General features: G+C 35.4%; 2 protein-coding genes and 1 pseudogene across 2 annotated transcripts; all 3 read left to right on the forward strand.

Moving 5' to 3' along the window:
* The window catches only part of LOC144337076 (zinc finger protein 728-like), a 57230-nt pseudogene extending 43334 nt beyond the window's left edge, over window positions 1-13896 (forward strand).
* Window positions 1322-4168, forward strand: LOC144336788 (uncharacterized). Its single transcript, XM_077978053.1, has one exon. The coding sequence runs from the start codon at window positions 1322-1324 to the stop codon at window positions 2336-2338; it is 1017 nt and encodes a 338-aa protein (XP_077834179.1). The 3' UTR covers window positions 2339-4168.
* Window positions 2097-4168, forward strand: LOC144336791 (uncharacterized). Its single transcript, XM_077978054.1, has one exon. It carries the CDS (start codon window positions 2470-2472, stop codon window positions 3061-3063), a length of 594 nt encoding a protein of 197 aa, XP_077834180.1. The 5' UTR covers window positions 2097-2469; the 3' UTR covers window positions 3064-4168.
* Window positions 13897-20520: the final 6624 nt, after the last annotated feature.

The raw sequence follows: 20520 nt of genomic DNA on the forward strand, positions 1-20520 counted from the left end.
CTTTTTTATTTTTACATAGTTTTTCTTAATTTTAGAATCTTTCAATTATTTATTTTTGTATTTTTATCACCACAATTTAGATATTTTTGTTCTTATCCTCATTTTTCTAACTTTTTATAGTCTTTTGTGTTCCTGTTTCACGCATTATTATTCCATTTTTAAAATTAGTATATAAATTTTTAGTGGTTTCTTTCTGAAATTTTAATAATATTTTTGGTGGGATTATGTTGCCCTATTTTGTATAGATTGTATGTAATCTTTGAGATTTGGACATTTAGAAAGGTTACCTGTCACAAAATTTATTAATGTAGCTTTGTCCTGGCATAGTCAGAAAGCAATGGTCTTGACTAGAGATTGTGTGGTTCTGTCAAACATGTTCTTCAGATTTGTGTTGTCTGAAATTTTGTGCTTTTAGTTTAAAGAGATTATGTTTCTCCTGAAAAGTAATTACCTGGTACACCTGTTCTGTCTCTGCAGCACTGCAGTGCTCTGCTGCAGTGTATTTACCTTTGGTCTCAGCAGACTCAAAATGAAAGTATACCATCATTTATTTCAGCAACTTATGTCATGGGAGACAGAAACCAGTGTGTGGAAAGGCCAGTAGAAGACAGAAATTAAATTGTACATGCCAATATTTTACTTTCCTTTAAAAAAAAGCCAGAAGTTACAATTTACTTCTGAAGGGACTAGGTAATACTGAGGAGCAGAAAGAGTTGTTATAGGTAAATGTAACAAACTTTTCTTTTTTTCTATGTGGTTCTTCGCATTGGGTTTAATTCAGACACTGTACTCACTTAACTCATGTATAAATTATCCACATATGTATTTTGGTCTGTATGTTTTCATTACATTTATAAGTCTGTGAAGAATTAGGGCTTGTGTCATATTGCAGTGTAATCTTACTTATGTAGTTTGAATAATTTTATAGGTTAGATTTGGAAACTGTATTTATCTGAGTCTAATAAGTGGACTAATTTGTTATTTTTATTTCTTTTCAGTTATATGTTCTCATTTTGCTCAACACCTTTGTCCAGAGCAGGGCATAGAAGATTCTCTCCGAAAAGTGATATTGAGAAGATGTGAAAAATGTGGACCTGAGAATTTACAGTTAAAAATTGGTTGTACCAATGTGGATGAGTGTAAGGTGCACAAAAAAGGTTATAATAAGCTTAACCAGAGTTTGACAACTACACAGAGCAAAGTATTTAAATGTGGCGAATATGTAAACGTCTTTCATAAATGTTCAAATTCAAAAAGACATAAGATAAGGCATACTAGAAAGAAGCTTTTGAAATGTAAGGAATATGTCAGATCATTTTGCATGCATTCACACCTATGTCGACATAAAAGAATTTATACCAGAGAGAATTCCTACCAATGTGAAGAAGATGGCAAAGCCTTTAACTGGTCCTCAACCCTTACTTATTATAAGAGAATTCATACTGGAGAGAAACCTTACAAATGTGAAGAATGTGGCAAAGCCTTTAGTAAGGCCTCAACCCTTACCAGGCATAAGGTAATTCATGCTGGAGAGAAACCCTACAAATGTGAAGAATGTGGCAAAGCTTTCAACCAGTCCTCACACCTTGTGGAACATAAGAGAATTCATACTGGAGAGAAACCCTACAAATGTGAAGAATGTGGCAAAGCTTTCAACCGGTCCTCAAGTCTTACGGAACATAAGAGAATTCATACTGGAGAGAAACCCTACAAATGTGAAGAATGTGGCAAAGCTTTCCAGCGGTCCGCAAACCTTACAGTACATAAGAGAATTCATACTGGAGAGAAACCCTACAAATGTGAAGAATGTGGCAAAGCCTATGATAACTTCTCAACCCTTACTAAACATAAGGTAATTCATACTGGAGAGAAACCCTACAAATGTGAAGAATGTGGAAAAGCCTTCAGCTGGCCCTCAAGCCTTATTCAACATAAGAGAAGTCATGCTGGAGAGAAACCCTACAAATGTGAAGAATGTGACAAAGCTTTCAACTGGTCCTCAAAACTTAGTGAACATAAGAGAATTCATACTGGAGAGAAACCCTACAAATGTGAAGAATGTGGCAAAGCTTTCTACCGGTCCTCAAACCTTACGGAACATAAGAGAATTCATACTGGAGAGAAACCCTACAAATGTGAAGAATGTGGCAAAGCCTATGGTAACTTCTCAACCCTTACTAAACATAAGGTAATTCATACTGGAGAGAAACCTTACAAATGTGAAGAATGTGGAAAAGCCTTCAGCTGTCCCTCAAGCCTTATTGAACATAAGAGAATTCATGCTGGAGAGAAACCGTACAAATTTGAAGAATGTTGCAAAGCCTTCATCTGGTCCTGAAGACTTAGTGAACATAAGAGAATTCATACTGGAGAGAAACCCGATAAATGTGAAGAATGTGGCACAGCCTATGTTAACTTCTCAGCTCTTACTAAACATAAGATAATTCATACTGGAGAGAAACCCTACAAATGGGAAGAATGTGCAAAGCCTTTAGTAAGGCCTCAACCCTTACTGCACACAAGACAATTCATACTGGAGAGAAACCCTACAAATGTGAAGAATGTGGCAAAGCTTTCAACCGGTCCTCAACCCTTACGGAACATAAGAGAATTCATACTGGAGAGAAACCCTACAAATGTGAAGAATGTGGCAAAGCTTTCTACCAGTCCTCAAACCTTACAGAACATAAGAGAATTCATACTGGAGAGAAACCCTACAAATGTGAAGAATGTGGCAAAGCCTATGGTAACTTCTCAACCCTTACTAAACATAAGGTAATTCATACTGGAGAGAAACCCTACAAATGTGAAGAATGTGGAAAAGCCTTCAGCTGGCCCTCAAGCCTTAGTGAACACAAGAGAATTCATGCTGGAGAGAAACCCTACAAATGTGAAGAATGTGGCAAAGCCTTTAGCTGGGTCTCAGTCTTCAATAAACATAAGAAAATTCATACTGGAAAGAAATTCTATAAATGTGAAGAATGTGGTAAAGAGTTCAACCAATCCTCACACCTTACTACTCATAAGAGAATTCATACGGGAGGAAAAACCCTACAAATGTGAAAAATGTGGCAAAGCTTTCAATTAGTTCTCAACCCTTACTGAACATAAGGGAATTTATACAGAAGGGAAACCCTACAAATGTGAAGAACGTGGCAGATTTTTTAACTCTTCCTCAATCCTTACTAAACATAAGGTAATTCATACTGGAGGGAATTCCTACAGTTGTGTGGAATGTGGCAAAGCCTTTAACCAGTCCTTAAGGCTTACCACATATAAGACAACTCATACTGGACAGAAAGCATACACATGTGAAGAATGTGGGAAAGCCTCTAACAGATCCTCAATTCTTAACAGACACAGGCTAATTCATACTAGAGAGAAACTACAAACCTGAAAGATGTGACAATGCTTTTGGCAACACCTGAAACTTTTCTGAGTATAAAAGAAATCATACTGGTGAGAAATCCTAGAAATGTGAAGAATGTGACAAAGCCTTTAAATGGCTGTCACACTTGATTGTAGGTAAGATAACTCATATTGGAGAAAACTAGTGTGAACAATGTGGCAAAACATTTAACCAATGCTCATGCCTTTTTGCAAAGGAAAGCATTTATACTAGCCTGGGCAACAGAGGGAAACTCTGTCTGGAAAAAAAAATCATTAATATCTTCTCACATCTTAGTCAATATCAGAGAGTTCATACTAAATAAAAGCGTTAAAAGTGCAATTGGTGTCAATAGATCTTTCAGAAAATATAAGCCCTTAAATTACAGAAGAATATTTATTTTGAGGAAACACATTACAAATATAAAGAGGATTGTAGTACCTTTACTTGTATCACAGGTTTTATTGTACACATTTTGTACTACAGGAAAACCCTGAGGTAGTTGTTCCAACTTTGCTCAACATCAGGGAATTAATATTGAAGAATAACCCTGCAAATTTAATGAATTTGGAAAAACATTTTTTCAAAAACTACAGATTATAAAACACAAAAGTTTATACTAAAATATATTTTTGCAGATACAGTAAATATTTTAAAAATTTAATCCAAAATTAAGTAAAGAGAATCCACAGTAGAAATACCTGTCTCTCAAACTTCAGACATTACACTTACTCAGATTGCTGAGTATAGGAAAAAATTCAAAACTAAAGTTGATAAAAAGAAAAATTATTTGTAAGTAGCTTTAAAAGAAGTAGATCTTTGAAGAGTTATAATTTCATTTAAAGTATACTTTTGTCCTGAAAATATAGATTTTTTTTTGCCAGACACAGTGGCTTACACCTGTAAGGCCAACACTTTGGGATGCTGAGGTGGGCAGATCACCTGAGTTGAAGACCAGCCTGGCCAACATGGTGAAATCCCATGTCTACTAAAAAGAAATACAAATATTAGCGAAGCATGGTAGTGCACACCTGTAGTCCCAGCTACTTGGGAGGCTGAGGCATGAGAATCACTTGAACCTGGGAGCCAGAAGTTGCAGTGAGCTGAGATGTTGCCACTGCATTGCAGCCTGGGTGACAGAGCGAGACTCTGTCTCAAAAGACAAAAAAAAAACCCCAAAACAAAAACAGCTTATTTGGAAACTGAATAATGATGGAATTCAACTCTTTAATTACTTCATGCTATTTCTTCGTTTCTGTTGTTTTCACATGTAAAAGCCTGTGATCAATTCTTTCTGCATCAAAGATTTCGGAGACTTTTATTAGGTGGTCATTATTTATTACCTTTCTTATGGATGACTGAGGACATTAAAATGTAAGATGCATGATGAAAATCTAAGTAGAAAAGCTATTTGTGGTTAACTTATAGAATTGAGTGATGTATGAGGTAGGCGTTCAGAGTAATATTCTTTTTTTTTTTTTGAGAGGGAATCTCGTTCTGTTGCCCAGGCTGGAGTGCAGTGGCATAATCTCGGCTCATCATAAGCTCCTCCTCCCAGGTTCAAGCTATGCTCCTGTCTCTGCCTCCCAAGTAGCTGAGATTACAGGTACCCATGACCACATCCAACTAATTTTTGTGTTTTAGTAAAGGAAGGTTTCACCATGTTAACCAGGCTGATCTTGAACTTTTGACCTCAAGTGATCTGCCTGCTTTGGCTTCCCAAAGTGCTGTGATTATAGGTGTTAGCCACTGCACCCAGCCCTAAGTAATATTCTAATACATTATTATGAGAGAAAATCGTTCTTATAGTTTTTTTTTTTTTTTTTTTTTGAGACGGAGTCTCGCTCTGTGGCCCAGACTGGAGTGCAGTGGCCGGATCTCAGCTCACTGCAAGCTCCGCCTCCCGGGTTTACGCCATTCTCCTGCCTCAGCCTCCCGAGTAGCTGAGACTACAGGCACCCGCCACCTCGCCCGGCTAGTTTTTTGTATTTTTTAGTAGAGACGGGGTTTCACCGGGTTAGGCAGGATGGTCTCGATCTCCTGACCTCGTGATCCGCCCGTCTCGGCCTCCCAAAGTGCTGGGATTACAGGCTTGAGCCACCGCACCCGGCCATTACTTATAGTTAAAATTAAATCAAAATAATTAGTATGTCATTTTACTAATTGTACTTTTATGTGATAAAACTACAGTTTTAAAGTTTTAAATTGTGTGTTAATTTTTTAATTGAACATTGATGACATGTTAAACACTGTTATACATTCAGCAAAGTGTTATTATGCCACTAATTTTAACCTATTCCACCTTACTCAAGGGTGTATTTAAAAGATGGTAACATTACACTATTTGGTAACATAATAGACTAACATTTCTAGTATTCTTCTTTTTCAGTGGCTTTAAACTGCAAATAAGTGAAAGAATATGGTTCCTGTGGGTTAATTTTTTTTATATTTAAATTTATTTTTCTTAGTTTTTGTGTGTACATAATATGTGTATATATTTATGTCATATATGGTATATTTTGGTACAGTCATACAATGTATAATAATCACATTGTGATAAGGTACCTATAACCTCTGGCCTTTATGTTTTGTATTACAAACAATTCAATTCTACAGTCTTAGTTACTCTAAATTGTACAGTTAAATTGTTATTGACTACATGGTTATTTTTATGGTATCATAAAAATTATATATAAACATAAATAAAATCAATATATTCCTGAGTCCTGAATAATTTTCGAAACTTTATTATGTATTTTTTGAACATGTGGCCTCTGCCTGAGAGCACATAATGGAGTTTTAGTTTTGACTTACATACAGTTACATGTACACATCTATTAGTCTAAAGATATAACTTAGGTTTAAGGAGCAAGGGTGTTTGAGTATAAGTTTGTAACTGTTTTCAGAAGAAAAGGGCAATATTGAAACAAAGCAAAGCATTTTAACAAGATGTCTAATTTACTAGAAAACAAAAATCCTCAAAAATGCTAAAAGCAAATGTATACTCTGCTTTGTATTCAGTTTATTACACTATCTTATAGCTTATGATTTAGAATCTTTCCATGCAAATTTTCTGTTTTTACTTGCATGATACTCATTCTAGACCCACAATCTTTTTTTTTTTTTTTTTTTTCTGAGACCAAGTTTCCTTCTTGTTGCCCAGGCTGGAGTGCAATAGCATGGTCTTGGCTCACTGCAACCTCCGCCTCCTGGGCTCAAATGATTCTCCTGCCTGAGCCTCCCGAGTAACTTGGATTACAGGCATGTGCCACCACGCCTGGCTAATTTTTGCATTTTGCGTAGAGATGGGGTTTCACCATGTTGGCCAGGTTTGTCTCGAACTCCTGACCTCAGGTGATCCAGCCATCTCAGCCTCCCAAAGTGCTGGGATTACATGTGTGAGCCACCATGCCCGGCCTAGACCCATAATCTTTTTGTTTCCTCTTTTTTTTTTTTTTATATTTTATGAAGTATTTATTATCTGAGCTCATTTGTAGTCATAAGAATAATTTTTATAAAATTTCGTCGTGCACACAAAATTATTTTTAGAAGTAATTCCACAATTTGTGTATTATTACATTTTATTTAGTTAAAACATTCCATTAGCTTCTAGAACCCTATATAAGCTTACTTTTCTTTAATTATTCCCTTAACTTTTTATAAGTGACATAAGTAAATTTTATTTATTGAGTCAATTTGTTTCAGTAAGTACTAGGGAAGCTTCATAAGTCATGTGGATGCTTTTATATATAAATGTAGCAAACAAACATGATGGTGTTCAGTGTATAACAGATGCTCCATAATTAGTCATAAATATTCCTGCTAAAGTTAGTTTGTAACTTCAAGTCAGAGATGGAAAATACCAATTGCAAAGAAATAACATTTATTCTTCATGTGAGAACATTTTTTCCAGGCTGCAAAGCTGAATCTTGCTGAATTTAAAGAGAAATGCTTCATTCATGTCCTAATTATCTAAGTTTTATCCTTTTATGTGCATTCAAACCATATATGCATCACAGACCTTCTTTTTCTGTGTTACGACTACAGTTTTCTCACTGTTGTTTTCCTGCCATGTGGTTTCACACGGTATGTTGTAGGTTTTAAGGAGGACATTGGTATTTTTTAATGTACTGAAAAACTGGTTTTGACTAGAAAGTTTGCTTATAAATATAACTTTAAGATTGGCTAATTAACATAAAAGACATACGTTGTCTATCGAAGAGGGGATTAAATCATCATGGTGTTTCTTTGTAAAAGAAAAATGTTAGGCTTTTATACAAAGTGTGGCAAATATGTAATTTGCTAGAACATACATATAAAAATTAAATTTTTAAGAGAATTAATAGTGAGCAATTTTAAATTTAGTTATTTAGGATGTACTTACAGAACAACTTACATTTCCATGCAAAATCCTCTATTTAAAGTGTGAATGTTAAAGACTGCAAAACAATAAAATAACTGCTGTAAATATGGAATAATACTTATTTTCTATATTGATACTACAATTTGGAGAAATTTATCACTCATTTTTTAAAGAAATGTTTTAGTGGTTGAAGTTTAGTCTACAGTTTATATTCTTAGTCACCTAACTGTAGTGATCTCCTAGATGATTTTCTCTGAAAACTTTTGGAGATAATGGCAGCTTTTGGATTAAAACATTTCCTGTTAGTTTGCATGCAAACCAGTTTACTGTGATCACACAGTGGCCAATCATGTGAGCATAAGCAAGCCTGCCCTTTTCGTGTCTTTCATACTATTCCCATAAGCACCAATAACTTCAGGTGCCCCAAGCTTAAAATAAAAGTCCTAAAGTCTTTGACTTCTCCCATGTACTGTGCTGGGTTCAGAACATACTGTTAAACATCAAAGTTCCTGTGGTTATGACTGACAAATGAGAAAACAGCAAAGAGACAGACAGTATTTGAAACATTGTTATTCTTAACTTGACAAATAAAATGTGTATTTCATTAAACAACATTTTGAAGTATATATATACATTGTCAAATGCTTAGAACTAGGTAATTAATACTTTATCTTATATTGTTAACATTTTTATGGTTAGACAACATGAAATTTTAAACATTTTTCAAAAATACAAATACATTATGAACTATAGTCATCATGCTGTACAATAAGTCTCTTGAAATTATTTCTTTTATCCAAGTATAATTATGTATTATTTGACAGGCATCTTTCAATCCCCCCATTTCTTCTAAATACCTTGGCATTTGGTGGTCACCAGTTTACTCTACATCGATGAGATTAACTTTTTTAGAATCCATGTGTAAGTGAAATCATGAGACATTAATCTTTCTGTGCTTCCCTTATTTCAACTAATATAATGTCCTCCAGGGTAATCCATGTGATTGAAAATAATAGAATTTTTGTTGTTTAAAGATGAATATTATTCCATTGTGTATATCTACCACATTGCCTTTATTTACTCATTAGATGTTGAACTGTTGATTTTATATATTTTACACGTGAAGAGTGCTGCAAACAACCTAGAAGTGCAAATGTTTCTTCATTCTAATTTCATTTGTTTTGGATATACAGTGGTGCAATTGTTATATGGTAGTTTGATTTTTAAGTTTTTTAAGAAAACTATTTTGTTTTTCATAATGGCTGTCCTCACTTACATTCAAACAAATAGTGTGCAAGCATTTTCTTGTCTTCAGAATTCTACCAACACTTTTTCTTCTTAGAGTCCTTCTAACAGAAGTGAGTTGGTATCTCATAGTTCTTTTTTTTGCTTGCCTTTCCCTGATAATAATTGACGTTGAGCATGTTTTTAATATATCTGTTGGCCGTGTGTATGTCTTTTTCTGAAAAATATTTAAGCCTTTTTCTCATTTTTAATAGTTATTTGCTTTTTGTTGTATAGTCATTTGATTTTGTTATATAGTTTTGATATTAATCCCTTATCACATTTATGATTTGCAAACATTTTCTTCCATTTTTTGGTTTCCTCATCCTGTTGATTGTATTATATTCCATGCAGCAGTTTTTAAATTTAAAATAATCTGATTAATCTATGTTTTCAATTTGCTCCTTGGGATTTGAAGTCAAATTTTAAAAGTCACTGCCCAACCAGTGTTACAGGGCTTTCAATCTGTTGTTTATAGTAGTTTTGGAGTTCTAGATCTTATATTTAAGTATCTAATTTATTTTGTGTTTTTATTTTAAGTATCTAATTTATTTTGTGTTTTTATTTTATTTAAGTATCGAATTTATTTATATATGGTATTAGTTGAGGGTCTTATTATATTCTTGTATATGTGGATATAAAGTTTCTCAACACCATTTATTGAAGATGCTGCCTTTTCCCTAAGAAATTGCCACCATTATTTAAAAATCAGATGGCTGTAAATACATCAATATATTTCTGGTTTCCTTTTTCTTCTCTACTCGCTTGTGTGTTTTAATTCAGGTACCACACTTTTTTTTTTTTTTTTACTGTAGCTTTTTAGTATATCTCAAAGTCAGATACCTTCACTTTTTCTATTGCTTGATTACTTTGGCTATTCAGGGCCTTTTGTGGTACCCTATAAATTTTAGATGTATTTTTAAAAATTTGTTAATTATGTCACTGGTATTTCGGTAGAGGTTGCATTATAGCCGTACATCATTTTGTATAATACAGATGTTTAACAATATTAGTAACGCCAATTTATGATTAATATTTTTCCAATTGTGTTTAATTTCTTTAATTTCATTTAATGATAGTTGTCAATGTATAGAAATTCTACTGACACTTGTATGTTGCTTTTGTATTCTGCAAGTTTAATACATTTATTAGTCCTACTAATTTTTAGTAATGTCTTAGGCTTTCATTTACTTAAAATTATGTATAGAAATAAAAATTACACCGGAATAATTTAACATTTTTTCTAATCTCAGTGTTTTGATTTTTATTTTCTAATTTTTCTTTCTTGGATAGTTAGTACTATGTTTAATAAGACTGAAGAAAGTGGGCATTTTTGTCTGCTCTTAGAGTGAAAGCTTACAAGATTTCCCTGTTTAGTATGTTATTAGCTGTGGTTTTTGTGTGTATGTGTGTGTTATATGTGGCAATTATTGGCTTGAGGTTCATTTATCCTATACCTACTTTTTTCAGAAATTTATGAAGAAATGTCGAATTTTGTTAAACTCTTATTCAGCATTTATTTAAATGTTAGAGATGAGAAATCACATCTGATTATACATAGATTTAAAAATATCTTCAGAGACTTCTGTGAACATGCATGCAAAGTAGAAAATTTAGAGAAAATAGATAAACTCCTGGATACACAAAACTTCCCAATATTGACAGAAAATAACAGAAGCCTTTAACAGAGCAAAAATGTAAAATGTGTAATGACATTGAATAAGTAATAATAAAACTACTAACCATAAAAAGCCCTGGATCATATGAAACCACAGCCATATTTTACTACATATACAAAGGTAAGCTGGTCCTAATCCTACTGAGTATTCCAAAAAATCAAGGTGGCATTTCAACCTAATTGCATGAAATCAGTGAATTATGTGAAACTAAAATCTAGTGAAAACATAACAAAGGAAACTACAGGTCAATATTCTGGGTGAACAATAATCCTCCATGAAATACTAGCAAATACTAGCAAACTGAATTCAAAAGCAAATCAAAGTTATTTTGCTACTATCATGTGAGCTTTATTCCATAAATACAAAGATGTTTCATCATATGCAAGTCAGTAAGTGTGATTCACCATGTAAAGATAATTAAAAGAAAAAATATTTAACACAGTAGCGGCAGAGAAAGCATTCAAGAAAATCCAATATTGACTCAAAAATATTCTCAACACACTAGAGATTGATGAGACATACCTCAAAAGAATGAGAGTCATCTATGACAAATCCTTAACAAACATACTAAAAATGCAAAAAGTAGATGCATTCTCTATAAGAATAAAAATAAGATGAGAATATCCATCCTAAACAGTCCTACTGAACATAGTAATGGAGTCCTAGCCAGAAAAATAAAAGGAATCCAAATAGCAAAGGAAGTCAAATTATCTTTATTGATGATATATTTCTCTACCTAGAATACTTTAAGGATTTCACCAAAAGACTCCTAAGCCTAAAGACTTCAAAAAAATCTCAGAATACAAAATCAACACAAATACATAGAATTTCTGTACGCCAATAATAAACTGAGAACAAAATTTTAAAAGAGCTCTATTTACAATAGCCACACACAAAAAAATTACCTAGAAATACATTAAGTCAAGGGGGTAAAATATCTCTACAAAGAACTGCAATGCTGAAGTAATAAGAGAGAATGCAAATAAATAGAAAAATACTGGATGCTCATGGATTCAAATAATATAGTTAAAATGGTCATTCTACCTAAAGCAACCTACAGATTTAAGTGCTGTTTTTATCAAGACTATCCATGACGCTTTTTTATAGAATTAGAAAAACTATTCTAAATATATATACAAAAGAATTAAAGAGTTCAAATAGCCAAGACAACTTCAGACTAAAAGAATAAATCTGGGCCAAGTGTGGTGGCTCACGCCTGTCATCTCAGTCCTTTGGGAGGCTGAAGAGGATGGATCACCTGAGGTCAGGAGTTTGAGACCAACCTGGCCAACAAGGTGAAACCATTGTCTACTAAATACAAAAAATCAACCAGGTTTATCACCGAAACAAGTGCTCTTCGTCATCATCAAAGTAAGAAGAGCATTGCCTGCTTTCTTGGAAGCAGCTGACCTGTTTTCTACTGATACAAAGTGGAGAAGGCATTGAAATAGTGAAAGAGGATGATATAAATTGAATACTTATATGAAATACAGTTTATAATAAAAAATAGTATTTGGTGTTCTACAACTGTAGATGAGACTATTAACATGAGGTCATATTCTTATTTCTATTGACAAATTACCTTCATTTACAATATTCTTGTTTCAGAAATATTCTTTTTTCTGCTCTATATTTGCTAGCTTTTGGTAAAATCTTATCTGAACTCAATAGAAATAAAATAAATCCATTCTACCACAAGCATTTTATTATTGCTGCATATGCTTATTTTGCTTAAAATACGTTAGCTTTTGTTGAAAGATTTATAGTTTTGTTTCCGAGTGTTGTTTATTTCTGAGAAGTTGCTTTCATGATAGAAAACTGCTATTCTCAGCTCAAATCACCTTGACTAATAGCAAGTGAAAGTGATGTGTGGATGAGAAGAAAATGTGTCTTCTCTGCATCTCTTTTTTAATCAATTGGCTGAAGAAAGAGAATGCAGATAGAAGGTGAACGAAAATATAATCCCTGAAAGACCATGAAAAAGTCTTCTTAATCAGAAAAAAATAAAGGAAATGGTGATTTGAGCAGAATATATATTATTTTGCAAAGCCTCTGAAATTTCAGTATACAACCTTCATTGCTTTAATAAATATGTTATTCTTTCAATTGTAATTCTTCAGGAAATAATTCAATTCCCTGGTGATTTAAAAAAGAGAAGAATAACTTATTTGTTAAGGTAAGAGATGTAGGAAAGACTCATAACTTTTGACCAACATCTCCTCCACCTCCAGCTTCAGGCAATCATCATTCTACTCTTTGCTTTTATGAGTTTGAGTTTTTTTTATTTTCCAATTTAAAACGTTTAGTTAAGAAGTAGACTTTAATGTCGAAAATACAAACTTGGGGAGGGCAGAAAGATCACACACAAGGCCGCCACTTCACACCTGGAGTGAGTTTGAATTTTTTAATACTCTACATAGAAATGAGATAATTTTTTATTATTTTGTGTGTGTGCTGGCTTATTTCACTTAACCTAATGTCTTCCAGGTTCATCAATGTTGTTGAAAATTAAAAGACTTTTTAAAAAAATTTTTCTTCTTTGAAATATATTTTTAAAATGACCAAATAAAGTCTAAGTGAATTAAGTATAGCTCCTAGCATAACTCACAGTTAATTTTAATTGACTGTTGTCTCTGTAGAAATATTTTTTATCAGCATTTTTTAACATACAACTAGAACTCAACTAACAGTCATTATGTGTCACAAAAATGAATCAGTTTAGAAGCTATGTTAATAATGAGACAATTGACTTCTGGTACCCAATTCAGAACAACTACAAAAGGAGTGGAGAACAGATTTCAACTGTGATGCACAATCTTATTCATTGGCTTGGTAGCTGAGTGCAGTGTTAAGGATTGTAAAGTCACTATTAAGTGGAAGTAGATCATCATAAAAGTCTTCATTCTCATCATCATCTCACTGAGTAAGGTTGCTTTCTTTTCTGCAATTGTGTTTAAAACTGTCCAAAGAGACTTTCCAAATGCTTGGTTTCTGTCTGGAAGTTTCAAATGAGGCTTTTGGGTGTGCATCTTTTTCTAGTTTTGCACAGCTACAGAGGCTTCAGGAAACTTCCCATCGTGGTGGAAGGCAAAGGGTAAGCAAAGACTTTCTGGTTGTGGCTGGAGAAAGAGCTACAATATGCTAACTGGTCTCACTCGGGATGTTCCTCACTTTCAGGATAGGTGGGGTGACCCAGCAATCATATGGACACTATCCTTTGCAGTGTCCCTCAAACTTTGGTTGCATCAGAATATCTGCAAGGCTTGCTAAGGCACAGACTGCTGAGCCCACCTCCAAGACTTCTTTCTTTTTAAGAAATGAATAGCATTCCCTTGTGTAAATATATCACTTTTTAAAATTCATTCACCTGTTGATGGACACTTAGGTTGATTTCATACCTTAGCTATTGTGAGTAATCCACTTTTTTTCTTTTCTTATTTATTTATATATCTCTTTTTTTATTTCTAGAAACATTTTAATTTTATACTATATAAGTTTTTAAAAATTTTTTTGGATCAAGGCCATTACTTTGTTATTAACATAATTTGAGACAAAATAACAATAAAAATCAACATTGATTAGTGAAAACAATTTTCTAGCCCTTAGTAATCATTTTCTCTCCCAGCTGACGTAAAAGTTGAATCTTTGTGTCATTTCTCACAGTTGTAACAAAGTAGCTTCTGATTAAATTGGTCTGCATATAATTTTGTAAAATTTTACTTTTTTAATCTAAAAATTAAACTTCTCTATTACCAGAAAAGTTATTTTTAATAGGTATTATTTCACTCTATTATATTTACATATGTGTACATGTGCCATGTTGGTGTGCTGCACCCATTAACTCATCATTTACATTAGGTATGTCTCCTAATGCTATCCCTCCCCCCTCTCCCCACCCCACGACAGGCCCTGGTGTGTGATGTTCCCCTTCCTGTGTCCAAGTGTTCTCATTGTTCAATTCCCATCTATGAGTGAGAACATGCAGTGTTTGGTTTTCTGTTCTTGTGATAGTTTGCTGAGAATGATGGTTTCCAACTGCATCCATGTCTCTACAAAGGAATGAACTCATTCTTTTTTATGGCTACATAGTATTCCATAGTGTATATGTGCCACATTTTCTTAATCCAGTCTGTCATTGATGGACATTTGTGTTGGTTCCAAGTCTTGCCATTGTGAATAGTGCTGCAATAAACATACGTGTGCATGTGTCTTTATAGCAGCATGATTTATAATCCTTTGTGTATATACCCAGTAATGGGATGGCTGGGTCAAATGGTATTTCTTGTTCTAGATCCTTGAGGAATCACCACACTGTCTTCCCCAATGGTTGAACTAGTTTACAGTCCCACCGACAGTGAAAAAGTGTTCCTATTTCTCCACATCCTCTCCAGCACCTGTTGTTTCCTGACTTTTTAATGATTGTCATTCTAACTGGTGTGAGATGGTATCTCTTTGTGATTTTGATTTCCTTTCCTCTGATGGCTAGGGATGATGAGCATTTTGTCATGTGTCTGTTGGCTGCATAAATGTCTTCTTTTGAGAAGTGTCTGCTCATATCCTTTGCCCACTTTTTTATGGGGTTGTTTGTTTTTTTCTTGTAAATTTGTTTGAATTCTTTGTAGGTTCTGGATATTGTCCCTTTGTCAGATGAGTAGATTGCAAAATTTTTCTCCTATTCTGTAGGTTGCCTGTTCACTCTGATGGTAGTTTTTTTTTTTTTTTTTTTTTTTTTTTTTTTTTTTTGCTGTGCAGAAGCTCTTTAATTAGATCCCATTTGTCAATTGTGGCTTTTGTTGCCATTGCTTTTGGTGTTTTAGACATGAAGTCCTTGCCCATGCCTATGTCCTGAATGGTATTACCTAGGTTTTCTTCTAGGCTTTTTATGGTTTTAGGTCTAACATTTAAGTCTCCAGTCCATCTTGAATTAATTTTTGTATAAGGCATAAGGAAGGGATCCATTATCAGCTTTCTACTTATGGCTAGCCAGTTTTCCCAGCACCATTTATTAAATAGGGAATCCTTTCCCCATTTCTTGTTTTTGTCAGGTTTGTCAAAGATCACATGGTTGTAGATGTGTGGTATTATTTCTGAGGGTTCTGTTCTGTTCCACTGTTCTATGTCTCTGTTTTGGTACCAGCACCATGCTGTTTTGGTTACTGTAGCCTTGTAGTATAGTTTGAAGTCAGGTATTGTGATGCTTCCAGCTTTGTTCTGTTGGCTTAGGATTGTCTTGGCAATACGGGCTCTTTTTTGGTTCCATATGAACTTTAAAGTAGTTTTTTCCAATTCTGTGAAGAAAATCATTTGTAGCTTAATGGGGATGGCATTGAATCTATAAATTACCTTGGGCAGTATGGCCATTTTCATGATATTGATACATGAGCATGGAATATTCTTCCATTTGTTTGTGTCTTCTTTTATTTCATTGAGCAGTGGTTTGTAGTTCTCCTTGAAGAGGTCCTTCACATCCCTTGTAAATTGGATTCCTAGGTATTTTATTCTATTTGAAGCAATTGCGAATGGGAGTTCACTCATGACTTGGCTCTGTTTCTCTGATACTAGTCTGTAAGAAAGCTTGCAATTTTTGCACATTGATTTTGTATCCTGATACTCTGCTGAAGTTGCTTATCAGCTTAAGGAGATTTTGGGCTGAGACGATGGGGTTTTCTAAATATACAATCATGTCATCTGCAAACAGGGACAATTTGACTTCCTCTTTTCCTAACTGAATACTCCTTTTTTTTTTCTCCTGGCTGATTGCCCTGGCCAGAACTTCCAACACTATGTTAGGAGTGCTGAGAAGGCATCCCTGTCTTGTGCCAGTTTTCAAAGGGAATGCTTCCAGTTTTTGCCCTTTGAGTATGATATTGGCTGTAGGTTTGTCATAAATAGCTCTTATTATTTTGAAATACGTTACATCAATGTCAAATTTATTGAGAGTTTTTAGCATGATGGGCTGTTGAATTTTGTCAAAGGCCTTTTCTGCATCTATTGAGATAATCATGTGGTTTTTGTCTTTGGTTCTGTTTATATGCTGGATTACGTTTACTGATTTGCATATATTGAACCAGCCTTACATTTCAGGGATGGATGAAGCCCACTTGATCATGGTGGATAAGACTTTTGATGTGCTGCTGGGTTCGGTTTGCCAGTATTTTATTGAGGATTTTTGTATCGATGTTCATCAGGGATATTGGTCTAAAATTCTCTTTTTTTGTTGTGCCTCTGCCAGGCTTTGGTATCAGGATGATGTTGGCCTCATAAAATGAGTTAGGGAGGATTCCCTCTTTTTCTATTGATTGGAATAGTTTCAGAAGGAATGGTACCATTTTATGCCTCTGGAAGAATTTGGCTGTGAATCCGTCTGGTCCTGGACTTTTTTTGATTGGTAGGCTATTAATTACTGCCTCAATTTCAGAGTCTGTTACTGGTCTTTTCAGGGATTCAACTTCTTCCTGGTTTAGTCTTGGGAGAGTGTATGTGTCCAGGAATTTATCCATTTCTTCAAGGTTTTCTAGTTTGTTTGCTTAGGCGTTTTTATAGTATTGTCTGATGGTAGTTTGTATTTCCATGGGATTGGTGGTGATATCCCCTTTATCATTTTTTATTGCATCTATTTGATTCTTCTCTCTTTTCTTTCTTATTAGTCTTGCTAGTGGTCTATCAATTTTGTTGATCTTTTCAAAAAACCAGCTCCTGGATTCATTGATTTTTTTTGAAGGATTTTTATGTCTCTATCTCCTTCAGTTCTGCTCTGATCTTAGTTATTTCTTGCCTTCTGCTAGCTTTGGAATGTGTTTGCTCTTGCTTCTCTAGTTCTTTTAATTGTGATGTTAGTGTGTCAATTTTAGATCTTTCCAGCTTTCTCTTATGGGAATTTGTGCTATAAATTTCCCTCTACACACTTCTTTAAATGTGTCCCAGAGATTCTGGTATGTTGTATCTTTGTTCTCATTGGTTTCAAAGAACATCTTTATTTCTGTCTTCATTTCGTTATGTACCCAGTAGTCATTCAGGAGCAGGTTGTTCAGTTTCCATGTAGTTGAGTGGTTTTTATTGAATTTCTTAATCCTGAGTTCTAGTCTGATTGCACTGTGGTCTGAGAGACAGTTTGTTATACTTTCTGTTCTTTTCCATTTGCTGAGGAGTGCTTTACTTCCAACTATGTGGTCAATTTTGGAATAAATGTGATATGGTGCTGAGAAGAATGTATATTCTGTTGATTTGGGGTGGAGAGTTCTGTAGATGTCTATTAGGTCCACTTGGTGCAGAGCTGAGTTCAATTCTTGGATATCCTTGTTAACTTTCTGTTTCATTGATCTGTCTAATGTTGACAGTGGGATGTTAAATTCTCCCATTATTATTGTGTGGGAGTCTAAGTCTCTTTGTAAGTCTCTAAGGACTTGCTTTATGAATCTGGGTGCTCCTGTATTGGGTGCATATATATTTAGGATAATTCGCTCTTCTTGTTGAATTGATCCCTTTACCATTATCTAATGGCCTTCTTTGTCTCTTTTGATCTTTGTTGGTTTAAAGTCTGTTTTATCAGAGACTAGGATTGCAACCCCTGCCTTTTTTTTGTTTTCCATTTGCTTGGTAGATCTTCCTCCATCCCTTTGTTTTGAACCTATGTGTGTCTCTGCAGGTGACATGGGTCTCTTGAGTACAGCAAACTGAGGGTCTTGACTCTTTATCTAATTTGCCAGTCTGTGTATTTTAATTGAAGCATTTAGCCCATTTACATTTAATGTTAATATTGTTATGTGTTAACTTGATCCTGTCATTATGACATTAGCTGGTTATTTTGCTCATTAGGTGATGCAGTTTCTTCCTAGCATCAATGGTCTTTACATTTTGGCATGTTTTTGCAGTGGTTGGTACCTGTTGTTCTTTTCCATGTTTAGTGCTTCCTTCAGGATCTCTTGTAGGGCAGGCCTGGTAGTGACAAAATCTCTCAGCATTTGCTTGTCTGTAAAGGATTTTATTTCTCCTTCACTTGTGAAACTTAGTTTGGCTGGTTATGAAATTCTGGGTTGAAAATTCTTTTCTTTAAGAATGTTGAATATTGGCCCCCACTCTCTTCTGGCTTGGAGAGTTTCTGCTGAGAGATCTGCTGTTAGTCTGATGGGCTTCCCTTTGTGGGTAACCCGACCTTTCTCTCTGGCTGCTCTTAACATTTTTTCCTTCATTTAGACTTTGGTGAATCTGACAATTATGTGTCTGGAGTTGCTCTTCTCGAGGAGTATCTTTGTGGTGTTCTCTGTGTTTCCTGAATTTGAATGTTGGCCTGCTTTACTAGGTTGGGGAAGTTCTCGTGGATAATATCCTGCAGTGTTTTCCAACTTGGTTCCATTCTCCCCATCACTTTCAAGTACACCAATCTGACGTAGATTTGGTCTTTTCACATAGTCTCATATTTCTTGGAGGCTTTGCTCATTTCCTTTTACTCTTTTTTCTCTACACTTCTCGTTTCATTTCATTCATTTGATCCTCAATCACTGATACCATTTCTTCCAGTCAATAGAATCGGTTACTGAAGCTTGTGCATATGTCACATACTGAAGCTTGTGCATTTGTGACATGGCTTTCAGCTCTATCTGATCATTTAAGGAGTTCTCTACATTGGTTATTCTAGTTAGCCATTCATCAAATCTTTTTTCCACCTTTTTAGCTTCTTTGAGATGGGTTGAAACTTCGTCCTGTAGCTCGGAGAAGTTTGATTGTCTGAAGCCTTCTTCTCTCAACTTGTCAAAGTCATTCTCCATCCAGCTTTGTTCTGTTGCTGGCGAGGAGCTGCATTCCTTTGGAGGGGGAGAGGCACTCATGATTTTCAGAATTTCCAGCTTTTCTGCTCTGTTTTTTCCCCATCTTTGTGGTTTTATCTACCTTTGGTCTTTGATGATGGTGATGTGCAGATGGGGTTTTGGTGTGGATGTCCTTCCTGTTTTTAGTTTTCCTTCTAACATTCAGGACCCTCAGCTGCAGGTCTCTTGGAGTTTGGTGGAGCTCCACTCCAGACCCTGTTTGCCTGGGTATCAGCAGCGGAGACTGCAGAAGAGTGAATATTGCTGAGCAGCAAATGTTGCTGCCTGATTGTTCCTCTGGAAGCTTCATCTTAGAGGGGTACCTGGCCATGTGAGGCGTCAGGTGTCTGTCTGCCTGTGGTGGGGGTTGTCTCCCAGTTAGGCTACTTGGGGGTCAGGGACCCACTTGAGGAGGCAGTCTGTCTGTTCTCAGATCTCATACTCCATGCTGGGAGAACCACTACTGTCTTCAAAGCTGTCAGACAGGGACATTTAAATCTTCAGATGTTTCTGCTGCCTTTTGTTTGGCTGTGACCTGTCCCCAGAGGTAGAGTCTACAGAGGCAGGCAGGCCTCCTTGAGATGCAGTGGACTCCACCCAGTTCGAGCTCCCAGGCTGCTTTGTTTACCTACGCAAGCCTCAGCAATGGCGGGTACCCCTCCCCCAGCCTCGCTGCCACTTTGCAGTTAGATCTCAGACTGCTGTGCTAGCAATGAGGGAGGTTCTGTGGGCGTGGGACCCTCTGAACCAAGCACAGGATATAATCTCCTGGTGTGCCATTTGCTAAGACTCTTGATAAAGTGTAGTATTAGGGTGGGAGTGACCTGATTTTCCAGGTGTTGTGTGTCACAGTTTCCTTTGGCCAGGAAGGAAATTCCCTTCCCCCTTGCACTTCCTGGGTGAGACGATGCCTCACCCTGCTTTGGCTCTCGCTTGGTGGGCTGCACCCACTGTCCTGCACCCACTGTCCCACACGCCTCAGTGAGATGAACCCAGTACCTC

The sequence above is a fragment of the Macaca mulatta genome, chromosome 19, assembly GCF_049350105.2.
Source record: "Macaca mulatta isolate MMU2019108-1 chromosome 19, T2T-MMU8v2.0, whole genome shotgun sequence".
In the NCBI taxonomy this organism is placed as follows: domain Eukaryota; kingdom Metazoa; phylum Chordata; class Mammalia; order Primates; family Cercopithecidae; genus Macaca; species Macaca mulatta.

What these genes read in the sequence shown, in the direction of transcription:
- LOC144336791 (XM_077978054.1), top strand. Translation starts at nt 2,470, where the DNA reads ATGGGAAGAATGTGCAAAGCCTTTAGTAAGGCCTCAACCCTTACTGCA.
- LOC144336788 (XM_077978053.1), top strand. Translation starts at nt 1,322, where the DNA reads ATGCATTCACACCTATGTCGACATAAAAGAATTTATACCAGAGAGAAT.